Below are 15,238 nucleotides of genomic sequence, written 5' to 3' on the forward strand. Positions count from 1 at the left end.
CTCTTATAAACCGAGGACATGCTTGAAGTCGGCAAAATGTGTATTACATTCACTTTAACATAAAAACACGGCTTTAACCCTTCTATTACCTTCCATTTAAAAATGTTCCCAGGTTTATGTATCAGGAACTTTATATTTGTTTGTTGGCTACCTGAATGCTGTGTTTAATTGGCTTTATATAATTTCTAAGTACATAATTTTGTTATATATATATATATTAGTATAAACAACTTTTATCAAGAATAATAATATATATTATGTTGCTGCCATTGTCTCTTTCAGTGTCCATATTAAAAGAGGAAAAGCAATTAAATATGAAGCAAAAAAAATATATTAATCATATATTTAGAGATGTTAAACACTGCATGGGGTCAAACCGACCCCCCACGATAACAGGAGGGTTAAAAGGAAAATGTATTTATTATTTAAAAGAGTAGTCATTTTAAGGGGCATAACTGAACGCAAGCAGGTATTACCATTTCTAAACGTATAACATTGTTTTCCAGCAGGGGGCGATAATGAGCCTTTTGTTTGTAACTCACATTTAGAATTCGAAGAAGAAGAAAAAACGACCAATCATGTGGCGTCTTCCCTGAAACAAACTTTGGGAACGAGAAACTGGAACCTATGGTTTTGTCGAGTATGCGTGTTATTCCTAATAAGTCAGTGGTAAAGTTGAAGTTAGTCTGGAGACATTAACGGGGCAGGCGGGTTTGAGTCTTTTTAATTGGCTGCTGTTTGAAGACTTGTGGGAGAAGGAGCGTAAATGTCTAATAATAACTAATATTTGAGCTAGTAGCTGTCGTTGTTTGCTAACACAGGAAGAGGGGTTAACTTACCCATGGAAGCTACTGTTGTTGTTGTTGACGACCTTTCGGGTCCAGAGTTTCGCTGCTAACGGACGGATGCCCGGGACGCCAAGATGGAGGTGGCTGTCAAAGGTGGGTTAAAAACCTCAAACAGTGGCTGCCTGCTTGCTCAGTTATTGGACTAGTTATTATTCTGACCTCGGCATCATTTTTTACTAGTGCTGCAGTTTTTAACGATGCGTATCGCCGTGTCCGCCCCAAGCCCCTCACAGGAGGTCAGCAGTGAGACCAGGAAAGACAGTGTCACGCCTCCTCTCACAAAGCTTGTCCTGATCAACCCAACCAAACTCGACCCAATAGTCACTTAACGGCTCAAAGATCCGTGGAGCTCAAAACTGCGTCATTGTCCTGGTCCACAAGACACGCACAAGTGTAGGACTGAATGTCAACAGGTCTGTCACTGACCACCACTCAGCAGTGTTACTTGATTCATTCAGAAAAATCTCCCAATAAGACACACAGCTCCTTCTTAAGACCTTCTGTGCCTGTCATAGCATCAGTCATTCTGTATGGAGTGGCCTGCTGGAACAGTAGCATCACAGAGAAGGAGAGGAAGAAGCTGGACAGGGTCATCAGGAAGTACAGCTCTCTACTGGGCTGCTCCCTGGATTCAGTGAGGGAGGTGGGTCACAGGAGAGTCCTGGCTAAACTGTCCTCCATGCTGGACAATGAGCACCACCCCCTGCAGGGCGTGCAATCCTATTACAGCTCGAGGTTCAGTAATTTACCATTCAGTTTGTACTGTGTGCAACTCTGTGCAACTCTGTACAATTCAATACTTTTTGTATATATGCCCATACTTATAATTTTATCTTATTATTTATCTTGTATACAGTCCATTCTTTACTCTTGTTATTTTTCTGCCCCTGTGTATGCTGTTGCAAACAGCAATTTCCCCGGGACAAATGAAGGGTCGCTAATTCGAATTCTATAAATGGTCAACTACAAATGGAAAACTCGATGTCAGTGATGCATGTTCATTAGTGATGAGAGCATTTTAAAATGTTCAGTAGATCGTTGGAGGAGCACAGCTGGTTCCCAATGGAGAGACTCCACAACAACTTTTCCCACCCACAAGCGTACTGTGTTCAAGCAGATTCGTCATACCACTGTTGATTCAATTAGAATACTCATTGCTAAAGTCAATCCTCATGCATGATTTGTATTGTGCTCACATTGTGGAATATTGTGCATTTTCCCAGGGAAAGCCAAGAGGAAGCACTTGAATGCAGAGGAGTGTAACGAACTGGTTCGAAGCGCCGGGGTTGCAGACGCCCTCACCCAGCCCCACACCTCCACCCAGAGTCTGGGCCACCGGGACCCTAATAGGGGACTGTACCCCAGGACTCCAACAAAAAGATGGAAGCGTGGTAACTTGCTTTCAACTTAAAACTAGAAACTTTTTATCAAATCTTGGTATAATCATCGAAGGAAGTCACAACTCTGATTTCTGTCTCTGTGTCTTTGTTTTTTATCAGCACCTCTCCCTGGAAGTCCATCTGTGAAACAGAAGGGCATCAACGCCTTCTTCTCCGTGAAGGGCTTCATCCGTTCCAGTCCACACAAATCCTCCCTGCCCAGCACATCCACAAGTTCCAAAGAGCTGAAGGACATGGTAGAAGAAGAAGAGGAGGAGGATGATGACGTCAGCCTGTTAGCTGCCCCGTTGATGCCACCACCTAGAGAAGAAGAAGACGATGACAGCCTGTTAGCCGCCGTGATGATGCCGGACCCTGACGAGGAGGAGATTGACGACGACAGTCTGCTGGCTGCCGGGATGGTGCCGGACTCCGAGCCACAAAAGGAGCAAGAGGTGGATTACCTGGAGGGAATGACGGCAGAGATGTTTGGGGGTGATGACGAATTCGGCCAGTGTGGCGTTCACAACGAAGAAGAGGTGGAGCCCCTCCCCGACGCTCACTACGGGCTCCTGGGCACCGGAAGGCACTTGCTCCGACCCCAGGGCTGCATAGACGACCTTCCCGAGGAGGTGCTGAGGCAGATACTGTGCCACGTCCCCGCTCAGGACCTCTACAGAAATGTCAGCCTCGTCTGCCACCGCTGGAAGAACGTCGTCGAGGACACCACGGTTAGACACACAGCAGAGTTACATTAAGTTAACTGTGGTATCTTCTCCAGATTCAACAGGCTCACTATGTGCTTCCTTTTACCTCTCAAAACATTGTGGTTTTCATGCTTTTCATCAAATCCATCTGACATCATCTAACAACGTGTTCCTTTTCACAGTTTGTGCCTTTCAAAAAGCAATACTACCGCTACATGATGCGAGAGAAGGAAACCATGGAGGAGGTCGTCTCTATTCTGAAGAACAGTGGCATCACGGATCCAGCGTTGTCGCAGCACAGCATACGTAACCTCGTAGTGTAAGTGTCCATTCCTTTCATCAGGGGTTGCAACTAATCTTTTCTTTCCGTCCGCATTAAATGATAAGAAGTCAGAGCATCGCGTGACCTGTTCACACTAAATGGACCAGCTTTAAAAACACAAATCTAAGTAGCGTGATGATTTTTTTGTTTGTTTTTTTTAACGTGCCACCGGTCAACCTGATGCCGTTGTTTGTTCGTGGTGCGCCTCATACTGTTGAATCCATGGTGGTGAGAGAGATTTCTCTGATTGGGGGAAGAAAAAAATGGAAGTGGCAGTAGTGATCAAACCGATTACGTTAAAATTATTACTTTCACAACGATATGATCACGTAGAGTGAATAATCTGCAGCCGCAGATCAGTATGACTTCTGAGAAGCCAGATCTGTGTGATATTTGTAGCTCTTCCCCAACACACAGTACAACCGCCAATGGCCAGTTCTTGGTGTTTGTGGTGTATTCAAGTGCAAATATTTGATCCAGAAAGTGACATCACATTGAGCCTTCTTTGCCAGTGGTTCTTTGATGCTGGTTTGGTGTCTGCGTCTTTTAAACTTCTAGTGTGTTGGATTTAAGTGATCCATTTGCAGAAATGCAGTAAAGTTTCTCTATGCAAAACCACCACTAGATGTCACTTATTCTCAGTCTACAACCAGTTACAAAGGCGCGGGAAACCTTTTTGAGCTCTGTATTGAATTAAGTGTCATTTGTGTGTTTGTGTTAAGTTTAATGGCCCAGCACAAGGTCAGAGATCGCGTGGCACCGGAGAATGTCCTGGAGTGCGTAAAGAAACATCGCCTATTCCCTCAGGCAGAAGCCTCCATCAGGTTATGTATTCCTGATATTCGGAAGTCCTTTAACCTTGGAATTGAGGTATGATTCATGCACACAAGTGAAGAATCGCGGGGAATTATTTTGAGAACATGTGGGCTGATTTGAATTATTTGTGTCCGTTCTCAGGGTCCTAACCCGTATGCTGCCATGGCCATCGTACTGATCCTAAGTGAGAGTGTCGACGACGTACAGGCCTTGGTTTCTCTTCTCACCAGCTGCATGTCTCACTCTGCCATCAGCGAGTACCTCAGCCACATGGCCATGATGCTGCTTGCTTTGATGAGGAACGACATCCAAATTAGCAACAGGTAAGAGTCACAAAAGACATCGCCCAAAATAACCCAATATTGTTATCCATCAACACTTTTTTTCCCTTCTGTCTCTTTAGGTTGCATTACAACATCTACTACATGCTCCACCTGATGGAGAATGGTCCCTTTTCTGTCAACTCTGGTCAGAGCGGGTGAGGTCAAAATGAATTAGTGTTACTGAGCAATAAGTGCATGCTGCTGGTTGATGAACAAAAATGTGCCTGTCATAAATGGAAGCCTTTAGTCTTTTGTCTGAGACATTACCACCAACAAAGTTCCCACAAGCCCGTCACTGATTTTCTTTCTTCTCCTCTTGTTCCCACCTCCCTGGAAACCCAGTAGGTTAACTTGAACCTCACTAATTACTCAAACAGATCAAACAGATTGACCATTTATGACACAAAACTGTGGTGCGTTCAGGAACCGTGTTGAACATAGCCCATTCCATATACTTCATGAACCTTTCCAAATACCAGTCTTGTAGGTAATTTCCGCATTTAGCCGCAGGATGTATGACACCTCTGTTTTTTCTTTAACATTTTTTATTTATTTATTTTTTTTTATTAACAGGCAGCCTCAGATTCACCTCACACGTGAACAGCAGCAGGTCCTCAGCCACAACATCCAGCCAGACCACGTGGTCAAGATAATAGCGTTTGCAGGTACAGTGAATTATCTGCAGCCACATTCTGCTGTCCTTTAACTGAACCAAGAAAGTCCGAGAAAGTCTATTATTGGTTAAAAAAAAAAAAAAAAACTCAATAAAAAAAAAAATCCTTGAAATTTTGTTATTAATGGCATATAGGTGGGGTCATCTAAATACTACATGCAGAAAATGGCAGATATAGCCCTCCACATGTTGGCTTGTGCACATCAGAGGAGGGCGTAGTTTCTCCTTTAAAGAGTTTGTCCCTGCTACCCATCATTCTACATCCTCACCTCTTAACCATGTCATGACTACTTCTTTTGGATTTCTAAAGCCATATTTAATTAACTTCAAATTAGTGTCCGCCTGTCTGTCTGCTCCTCCGTATCTGGGTCTGGGTCGTGGGGCGAGCGGCTTCAGCATTGAATTCAAGCCCTCTCCCCAGCTACTTTCACTAGCTTATCAGGAGGAATCCTCAGGGGCTCCCAGGCCAGATGAGAGATGTAATCCTTCCATCGCGTGCTGGGCCAACCCCTAGGCCTACTTCCTGTGGGACTTGCCCGGAACACCTCTACCAGTTGCCTGAGACTCCTCTCGCTGTGGAGGAGCAGCGGTTCTACTCTGAGCTCCTCCCGTGTGACCAAGCGCCTTACCCTCTATCTCTAAGGCGAGCCTGGCCACACTGTGGAAGAAACTCATTTCGTGTGTTTGCATACACAATCTTGTTCTTTCTGTCATTACCCAAAGTTCATGACCATGGGTGAGGGTTGGAACGTAGATCGACCGGTAAATTGAGAGCTTCACCTTTCGGCTTAGCTCTCTCTTCACCGCGACAGACCGGTTAAGCGCCCACATCGCTGCAGACGTCGCTCCGATCCGCCTGTCGATCTCCCGTTCCATCCTACCCTCACTCGTGAACAAGATCCCAAGATATTTGAACTCCTCCACTTGAGGCAGGACCTCCTCCCCAACCCAGGAGTGAGGACCGTGGCCTCAGACTTGGAGGTGCTGATCTTCATCCCAGCCGCTTCACACTCAGGTCGTAGTTTGATGAAGCTAGGAGATCCACATCATCCACATCAAAAGCAGGGAAGAGATCCTCCGGTCACTGATCTCGACACCTTCCACAACCCCGGCTACGCCTACAAATTCTGTCCATAAAAGTTATGAACAGAAGCGGGGACAAAGGGCAGCCTCGGCAGTGTCCAGCCTTCACAAGGAACAACTCTGACTTACAGCAGGGTAAATGGACAAAACTCGCGCTCCTCTAGTACAGGGACTGAACGGCCCTCAGCAAGGGGCCATCCACCCCTTACTCCCAGGGCACCCCTCACAGGAAGCCTCTGGGGACACGGTCGTAAGCCTTCCTCAAATCCACAAAACACACGTGGACTGGTTGGGCAACTTCTAGGGGTGGGCGATATGGCAAAAATATCATATCACGATTTTTTAAAAGTAAAATCACGATTTCGATTTTATCACGATCTTAAATTGAAAAATGAAAAACAGACAATATTTTCTCGGCATTCAAAGAAGAGATGTGTTTCAAGTGACGGAAGGCGACTTTTCAGCAGAATTTCAGTCGGCTCCTCGAGCTTTTGCTGGATTTTCGGTGACAAATGCGCGTATCTCTTTGACGTGTTGTGGTCGGTTGCTAAGGGACTGGTGGGCTGTTGAGGTTTAAATAGGTGTTTTCATCTGGGCAGCTCGAACCGCAGGTCAACTACTTAAAGCAACCAACTCCGTTTAGCTTTCAGCCATGGCTCTCCATGCGGCTACCGCTACACACGTAAACAAGGAGGCGGGTGAGAAAGCGGGTCACTGCCAGACGTCATAGGTAATACGACGATCTCTGCATTTTGACAGATCGTCTTCAGGTTGTAATCGTTCACCATTTAGTATCGTCATATCGCCCACCCCTAGCAACTTTCCAAGCAAGAGACTTATTTATTCTATGCATTCTGTTGTGGATAGTTGACAGAACACATGACGTGGTTAGATATAAACGGACTTTCCCTGTGTTGATTCTGTCAACCTCAAGTAGCATAAAAATAGAGTTGTTAAAGTGTCTAAATGTGTGGGAGGTATAGTGTGCATTAGTGTCGCAGGTCTAATATATATTAGGTAAAAGGAATTTCTGTGTCACACAGGCACAGGGAAGACGACCACGCTGATAAAGTACGCAGAGCAGCGACCACACCTCCGCTTCCTCTACGTGGCCTTCAACAACTCAGTGGCTCGTGAGGCGACCCTCCGCTTTCCCAGAAATGTGGAATGCAGGACCGTCCACTCGTTGGCCTATAAAGATGTTGGATGGAGGTGACAACACAGAAATGCTCACCACGGGCAAAGAGGGGACTTATGTAATCTGTGTATATCTTTGAGTATATCCAAGATTGTCATGACACACACTTACTGGATGATCCAAAGTTTATGTATACGAATATATTAAAAGAGCAGAACACTAAATCTACTAAATGCAAACCACTGACTTCGCTCTCACAGATGTTATTTGACTGTCACCGAAATATGCCCATGATTTGTAGTGCAGCATCTCCTCTTAATCCTTGTCTGGCTAGTTTTCCAAAGCCATGTGTCATTGTGGCCTAAATATTTTTGTAATAGTTATTAAGTGGTTTTATTATACTTAAAATCGATTTTTTTTTAGTTCTTTGGAGGAACTGTTGTTTTGTCTCCCTGACAAGCTAAAGGAAATTGTGAAACAAACGCCAACGTTATTGCTGAAGCAGCTTCTCGTTTTCTCGTTGTAAGCCAGCTGCATTCCGTTTTACCTCATGGCATGGCGTTATTCTATAATCTGTGACAGGTATAAAGCTCAGGAGAAGTTGGCGCCAGGCCTGAAGCCATTCGCCATCAACTCCCTTCTACCCAAAGGCCACGGCGGCTTCACCAGAGCCAAAGTGGTTTCCACAACTCTCAGCGCCTTCTTGGCTTCGACCGACGAGGCCATCGCCACCAGACATGTTCCCAGCACGTATATAACCAGCAGCAACTTCAGGATTGATATAGACCGTGACGAAAAACTGGTATGAACGGAATGATGTATTCAGTTGATAACGAGCAAGAGCGCCATCTAAATTCCACCTTTTATTGTGAAATTTAGTTTTACGTGAATGAAGCAAGGAAGATCTGGAAGAAAATGAAAGATCCCTCGGAAAAATCGAAATACGGCTATTACATGACTCATGATGGTATGTCAGCTATAAATGAGTTCATCTAAGTAATTCTGCTCTAATACCAAGCTGCATGGATAGTCAGTGGAACGTTTCATTCCCAGGTTACCTGAAGTTGTGGCAGCTCCAAGACCCGAAGCCTCGCTTGTCTGACCGTTACGACGCCCTTTTCATCGATGAGGCCCAGGACTGTACTCCCGGTACTGAACCAGATCTTCTGATGCTGTCTTTAATTTCTTTTTTTTATGGTTAATGCTTTTGCTATTTCGCATAATTCTATCGTCCTCTTTTCTAGCCGTCATGGACGTGCTGCTGTCTCAGAGCTGTGGGAAAATCCTGGTTGGAGATCCTCACCAGCAGATCTACACCTTCAGAGGAGCCGTCAACGCCTTGCACGCCACTGAACACACACACATCTACTACCTGACACAGGTACGCAACCTTCTTAATGGATAAAATTGGGTTTAGGTGTGAACTGCAAAATAAACCTGGTATGTTTGTCCAGAGCTTTCGGTTTGGTGCTGACATCGCCTACGTTGGCGCCACCATCCTCAATGTCTGCAAGAAAGTTGAGAAGATTCTTGTTGGAGGAAAGAAGAAGAGTAAATACCTGCCCTTTTTATGATTTCAATACCCGGGAATGTATTATGAGAGTATTGGCTTGTCAGTGCAGCATGTTGTCTCTGTAGGTGGAGTGTCTGACGAGACCACAGACAAGGCTGCGAAGGCTGTGAGCACGGGGGTGAGTTACAGCCCAGGAAAGATAGCCATCTTGTCCAGATGCAATCTGGGAGTGTTCAGCGAAGCCGTCCGGCTGATTGACATCAACCCACACTGCAGGATCCACTTCGTAGGAGTGAGTGTGTAAACGATGTACTTTTACAGCATGAACACGTGTTAGTCGTTGTTAGTTGGGATATTTCTAAAACTGCTGGTTCAGTTACAATTGAAACCTAAAAACTAACTAATATGAATCTGATAACACGCATTTGACGTTTTTAAAATATATAAAAGGAAATGTTTCATCATGAATAAGAGGTGACTTTGTAGGACTCTCTTACATACTGAAATATCAAAAGTTATCTAATACATGGGGGAATTTGGGGGAAGGTCTTTTTGCCCCAACCCTTGGAACTACTTCAGACAGCGGACGCCAATTATGGTCCGATGACATCAAAGTTCACCAATGTGGGGTTGGTAGCGCAGAGCAACGGTTCAGAAATGACAACGGTCTTAAAGACCTGCATTTCAGTCTGTATTTCTACTATCTGTTGACCTGTCCAGGATGTACTGCTCCTCTCGCCAGCTGGGATAGGCTCCAGCAGCCCCCGCAACCCTAGTGAGGATAAGCGGTGGTAGAAGATGAGATGAGCTTATGTGATATAAATCTTTCCCTGCAGGATGTCAAAACTATCGGCCTTGAAAAGATCCTGGACATCTGGTGCTTGATGCAGCAACCGGGGGCCCCTCTCCTAGGGCCCGACCAGCGACCTAGAGGTACGTTATTCATACTGTACGGGCACTCTTGGCGCCTGGATCAGCTCTGAATTTTCAACGCACATTTAAGGCGTTAATAAAAAATAATAATAAAAGTTTCAAGTGACGGAAGGCGACTTTTCAGCAGAATTTCAGTCGGCTCCTCGAGCTTTTGCTGGATTTTCGGTGACAAATGTGCGTATCTCTTTGACGTGTTGTGGTCGGTTGCTAAGGGACTGGTGGGCTGTTGTGGTTTAAATAGGAAACTCTGTGGGTACAAAAACACCCATCAGAAACTGAGCGGTAGGTCGTTAGGTACCTAGCCGTTCCTAAGAATAAGTTGAACGGCTTTTTGGTTTATACCAGTTCCTTAGAACCGAAAAGCTACTCAGATGAGTGACAAAATGAGTGTTTTTTTTGAAAACATCACCATGATCTGAAAGACTGAGAACCTTCAAAGACATATCACCTTGCAGTTGACCGTAGGCCTCTAGTAGACGTTCCAGACTCTCAAAACCCCACATGTATATATTTTGACTGTGAGTGAAACAAGCAGGACATAAAGACCTTGCAGGTGTGTGGACTGAGTTAGCATTTCTTGCCGTCACTTTATTTGAAATGTAAATGCAATCAGCAGTGCCACTGATCCAAGCCCACTAAACACTTGGTGCATTTGGTCGTAGAATCAAAAACCATTGACGTCTTTCCTGTTGTGGAGATTATTTCAGCTTGGTGCCTGTGGTGTTTGTTGTCTCATCACTGCTAGAGTCCTTCTAAGTAAACGCCCCTCAAGTGTAACATAAGTGTCCTCCAAAAAACATATTTCAGTCATCAGAGATCCCATTATTCGCTCGTTTGTGAAGAAAAGCGAGAATCCCTTCTTGGCCCTGAAGATGTACGCCATGCAGACTGAGGACAAGGAGCTGGAGGGCAAGGTCGCCATCGTGGAGAAATACAGGAGACGTGTCCCTGAACTGGTGATGCGCCTGAATGGGTGTTCTGAAACGGACTACCACAAAGCAGGTACGCACGCACGCACACACCCACGCACGATGTGCATTTGCATTTGGTGCAAGGCTGACAAGTCTGAACTGCTATTGCAAAATGTCCCCTTGATAGCGTAGAAGGGACATACGTCACTCTTTGTCTCTTTTGCTCATCTCATTGCATGATAAGCGGGTGTACATACTTGGAAAAAGTGGACAGTGACTGATAACACGCAGGACGTAGCTCTGAGCACTTGCATGTCTTTTTTTATTTTTTGTCGGCCTTCTATCATTTATGCTAATTTCCTTTGGTTATCTATCAGTTCAACAATACATCATTAGCACCTCTCTTCACACTCCATCCTGTGCGCCTCTTAGGTGGTAAACACTGTTTACTATTTGGTTCTATAAACTAGACAAGCTAGATTGACTGAGCTAAAGCATAGGCCCGTTAGCTAGTATACTAACTATAGTGTGTTTACCTGCAGACTCAGTAAACAGATGCTGGGTATAACACCTCCGATCGTTATGTTTACATCCACGTGAAGAAAAAAAAAAAATTATTACCTTAATCTGACTTTAACTGGACAACTTAAGCACATGTGAACATGTTACTCTGACTAAAATCAGAGTTCTTCTTATCCAATTAAGACACCCAGATAATGCGATTGGAAAATGATTTTCTCCAGCGTGTATACAACTTAATCGGACTTTAACTAGACAACATGTGTGCGCATGCTGCGCGTTGGTGAACCTTCAAACTCAGTGTCACTTTGTTTCACATCATGGCATAAGAAATAGAAATAGGTTCCAGATTCCAATATAGTTGCATACGGGCACAGAGGTCTTAGGTTTTGGATAGTATTACAATGCAAATATTTTTGTATGTATTGTTTTGAGTAAACCCGTATAAGATTGAATCGAAAAAGATGTGGTTGAGTGTAGCCTAACCCCACTGCGGTCAGATAAACTGTGGAGGTTTTTATAGCTTTTGTGGTTTTTGTGTGTTGACGAATCCCAGTCAACTCCTACATCTGTTTTTTTTCGTTGTTTTTTTTTTTTCCCCCCAGACTTCATAGTTGGAACTGTGCACAAGGCTAAAGGTCTGGAGTTTGAGAGCGTGATAGTCAACGATGACTTTTTCAAGATTCCCTCTTCCAGACACGACCTCTGCCATTATCGCGACTTCTCGTTCGGTGCGTTTTTCTTTTTAAACATCTTGTTTTGTCGGTGCACTGTTTGCATCAAGATTCTCCAATCGCCACACGTCTGGCCTTTTCCTCCACAGCCAAAGTCCCTGACGATGAGTGGAACCTGCTGTACGTGGCGGTGACTCGTGCCAGGAGCTCTCTGATCATAACCAACAACATCCGGCGCATCCTCACAGTGGCTGGGGTAGGACACGCAGGATCGCTTATGTCGTTTCAATGTCTGCACATATCAAACACGTGGCAGATCCAAAACCAACCAAGAGAAACCACTGTTTATCTCATCTTTTTAGTGTTTGTATTGTTTCTGTAATCTATTCTTGGCCCTTGTGAAATTCTATTCCTGCGAATTTTTATCCCAGCACAATGAACGCATTGTTTGATGATAGTTTCACTTTCTCCAGTTCCTTTGCCAAGCGTAGTCAGCAAAACTAAACATTTACTTCCCGTTAAACATTTAATTACCCTCAAGTCAAGAGACATTCTGAAGTCGTCTGGTCCTCAGTCCAGATAAAATATTGCATTTTCCCACTTTTTACACTCATTGGTTCATCCTGCAATTAAATCCGTTGGAATCGTTTTCAGCTCGTCTTTAAGGTCAGTGCGCGCCCTATACTGTTCATCGTATGATTTATGATGCTGTGTAAATTGTAGCAGGGGCTCGTTTATCAAGAAGCATTTTTGGCATTCTTCTGGTTTCATGGTAGCTGTGGCTCTAAACATTAAGCAGTGCGTTGTCCAGATGTTTATGTCTGTCCCCGGAGCGTCTTCAGAGTATTTGGCCCACATGTCCGCTCGGACTCAAATATAAAGTTCTACTTGTGGTCCAGCATCAACAAAACTAGTGTTCATCCTATATATCGAGAATTCATTCTCTGATTATGATGCAGATGTCCAATAAGATAAACCAAGATCACGTTCACTTTGACATCTTAACACTCTGTAAAAGCACTTTTATTAAATGCCTCCAAAGACTTTATTACCTACTGTGTTATAGAAGTCTGGACAAAGATAAATGCGTGTATATGTGTAAACATGAGTAGTTGGCTGAGGCATACAACCATGAAGTAGTATTTTTGGCTACACTTGTCTGTTTTTTGCTTTTTTTACACTGGGGAAGCTCTCTGTTTATATTAAAAAAAAAAAGAAGAAAAACTAAGCGAACACAAACTGGAGCAGAACTAAAATGAATCCATGTCTTCTCCTTTGGATGTGTTATACATGCACTCAGCAACACATCTGTTGTTAATTAAGAAGAATTGTTGCCCCACACAATTTGTTGGTGTAATTAAACGGGCAGACTTTGTGTGTAATGGACCTATGCATGTTTTTAGCCCATTTATGTTTTCTCTCCCATGTCCACTCTGTTCCGTGGGTTTGGTAACAACGTACGAGAGGGGAAGCGCCTGTTGGTGCTGCCTCATCAGCCACGTCTGTGTCTGGAACCTGTCACTGCACTGACACTTCTTAGAGACTGTTTTCACTAGAGATTGAGGGATTTTTTTCAGGCCGATACCGTTTTCTTTTCTTTTTTTTTACATGAGCATGCGTGCTGTCGATTTTTCTGAGCCTAATTTGGAGCCAATTCTGCTTTTTCTCCCTGCCATTTGCAAGTTAACGATGACACAGTGGTAACAAATGTCACAAGTCTATATTTAACCGAAAAACATTGAAACAACAACTTTTTTGCAACAACAACAGTAAATGTCGGGACTGTTGCTGATGACTGTAATGTGCTTGTGCTGAGTGATAAAGTAAATAGATCTTGCTTTGGTAACCAACTGAAGGCCAGCTAGAGCGTCCGAGGGCAGGACGCGAATGCAAAGTCATTGCAGATGGCACTTGCTTGGCAGTTTCCGTCCTTGTTTTGGGAGAATTGGAGAATGAGTAATGCGGTAAAGTACTCTGGGTATCAGTAGGGTAGAAAATCACCGAGGAGAAAATGACTCATGAAGCATTTACATGGTTGTTAGGCGCGCAGACATTTCCCTTGTCGGCACTTTATCGGAGGTTTACTCGCCTCTCTCCGAAACAAAATTCCTTCTAATCTGTTTGAGGTAGATTTTATTTCACGATTGGGATGTTATTCCCATTTTTAACCAAATGCCAGCTGCCACCGGATCTGATAACAAGTGACCACTCCGGGAATCAGTGTCGGTTTCATATTAACAGCTTCCTTGAAAAATAACTTTTGGCTATAACCTGAACACACCCATTATTTTTTGGAAGGATTTTGGAAAGGCAGACATTCATGCTCGCACGCAATACAGCTTAAAAACTGGTGACTGGTGAAACGGGTGAAAACTGATGGTGAGCTCAGATCGGACAAGTTTTGGCGCACCCCCTGTGATCTCTGCCCCCCCCCCCCTTTTGAGTTTTGAACTATAAATTAAAATCTGCAATGTCTTCTCACCATTATTATTTTTTTTTATTTTTTTCAGGAGTACTTCCTGAAGTCGGAGATGCCCAGGTCCTCGCTGCCGAACAGCGAGCCTCTCCCGTGCACCATCTCATCCTGCCCCAACTGCGTCACGCCCGGCTCAGCGTTCACCATGCACAAGCGGCGATTAAGATGCGTAAGGACACGTCCGAACACCCGTGTTGTACAGCGCATCCTTTCGGTTTAACGTGACCCCCTTCCGTTTGTGTTGGCGCAGACCGACGGCGCGACTGACCACGGGCCGCTGTGCGAGAGGTGTGTGTGGACGCGCATCGGGCCCAGCGCCTTCCTCATGACGGACGACGTGCTCTCGATGGCGGCGATACCACGGCGGCTCAACGAACCGATCCCCTACGAAATTGTGGCGATTTTTTAGTGCAGTTTGGTTTTTATGGGACTTGAAACCTTCATCGGCGTTGTGTCGGGATGTCAGGTGACCCGTGAACGCCTAGGATTCATTAAAGAGACCAAGAACTGTGTTTACTCGTCTTTGAAAGAGACAAGTTGCATTTGCAATGACACTGTTTTATACCGTTTGTGTTTGTATCCAGTCATACCCATAAGAAAGATGTTGTGAGTAGGCGAACTGCCTAGTCACAAGGGTTAACTGGAACGCAAGCGATTGTTTGGATAAAATATAACCTCTACTTTTGCATTTTATGAGTATCTTCTTAAATTCCACAGTAATCCACAGTGTCTAAGGCAACAGGCAATCTGCTAATGCCTTCTCTGGGATGTACTGGCATCTGTTGAAGCCTGACAGCCCTCTCTTATCAGGAACACTGACAGCACAGCTTTACAAGAAAGAAAATACGAGGTACGAACCTCTCAGATTATTAGCTGTACAAGCGAAGGAGAAGGAGAAGTGGGAGTGAGGAACCATAATGTGG

At 44.5% G+C, this 15,238-nt stretch overlaps 1 protein-coding gene across 2 annotated transcripts; it reads left to right on the forward strand.

Moving 5' to 3' along the window:
• The first annotated feature begins 588 nt into the window (after window positions 1-588).
• Window positions 589-15,003, forward strand: fbxo18 (F-box DNA helicase 1). 2 transcript variants are annotated; one of them, XM_047575425.1, is made up of 21 exons: window positions 589-941; window positions 2,072-2,239; window positions 2,348-2,958; window positions 3,117-3,253; window positions 3,979-4,126; window positions 4,214-4,395; window positions 4,476-4,550; window positions 4,969-5,060; window positions 7,195-7,363; window positions 7,872-8,091; window positions 8,169-8,256; window positions 8,343-8,438; window positions 8,534-8,670; window positions 8,744-8,840; window positions 8,928-9,094; window positions 9,639-9,735; window positions 10,543-10,737; window positions 11,771-11,896; window positions 11,989-12,095; window positions 14,350-14,484; window positions 14,566-15,003. In XM_047575425.1, the coding sequence occupies exons 1-21, from the start codon at window positions 923-925 to the stop codon at window positions 14,722-14,724; spliced, it is 3,225 nt and encodes a 1,074-aa protein (XP_047431381.1). In that variant the 5' UTR covers window positions 589-922; the 3' UTR covers window positions 14,725-15,003. The 2 variants fall into 2 exon arrangements, with proteins under 2 accessions (XP_047431381.1, XP_047431382.1); XM_047575426.1 differs by lacking the exons at window positions 11,771-11,896; window positions 11,989-12,095 and having other exon boundaries at window positions 14,566-14,827.
• Window positions 15,004-15,238: the final 235 nt, after the last annotated feature.

This window comes from Mugil cephalus, chromosome 22 (genome assembly GCF_022458985.1).
Source record: "Mugil cephalus isolate CIBA_MC_2020 chromosome 22, CIBA_Mcephalus_1.1, whole genome shotgun sequence".
Taxonomy (NCBI): domain Eukaryota; kingdom Metazoa; phylum Chordata; class Actinopteri; order Mugiliformes; family Mugilidae; genus Mugil; species Mugil cephalus.

What these genes read in the sequence shown, in the direction of transcription:
- fbxo18 (XM_047575425.1), top strand. An exon ending in TGTTGGAGGAAAGAAGAAGA is followed by an intron (nt 8,841 to 8,927) that starts GTAAATACCTGC and finishes TTGTCTCTGTAG; the next exon opens with GTGGAGTGTCTGACGAGACC. An exon ending in AACGGACTACCACAAAGCAG is followed by an intron (nt 10,738 to 11,770) that starts GTACGCACGCAC and finishes TTTTCCCCCCAG; the next exon opens with ACTTCATAGTTGGAACTGTG.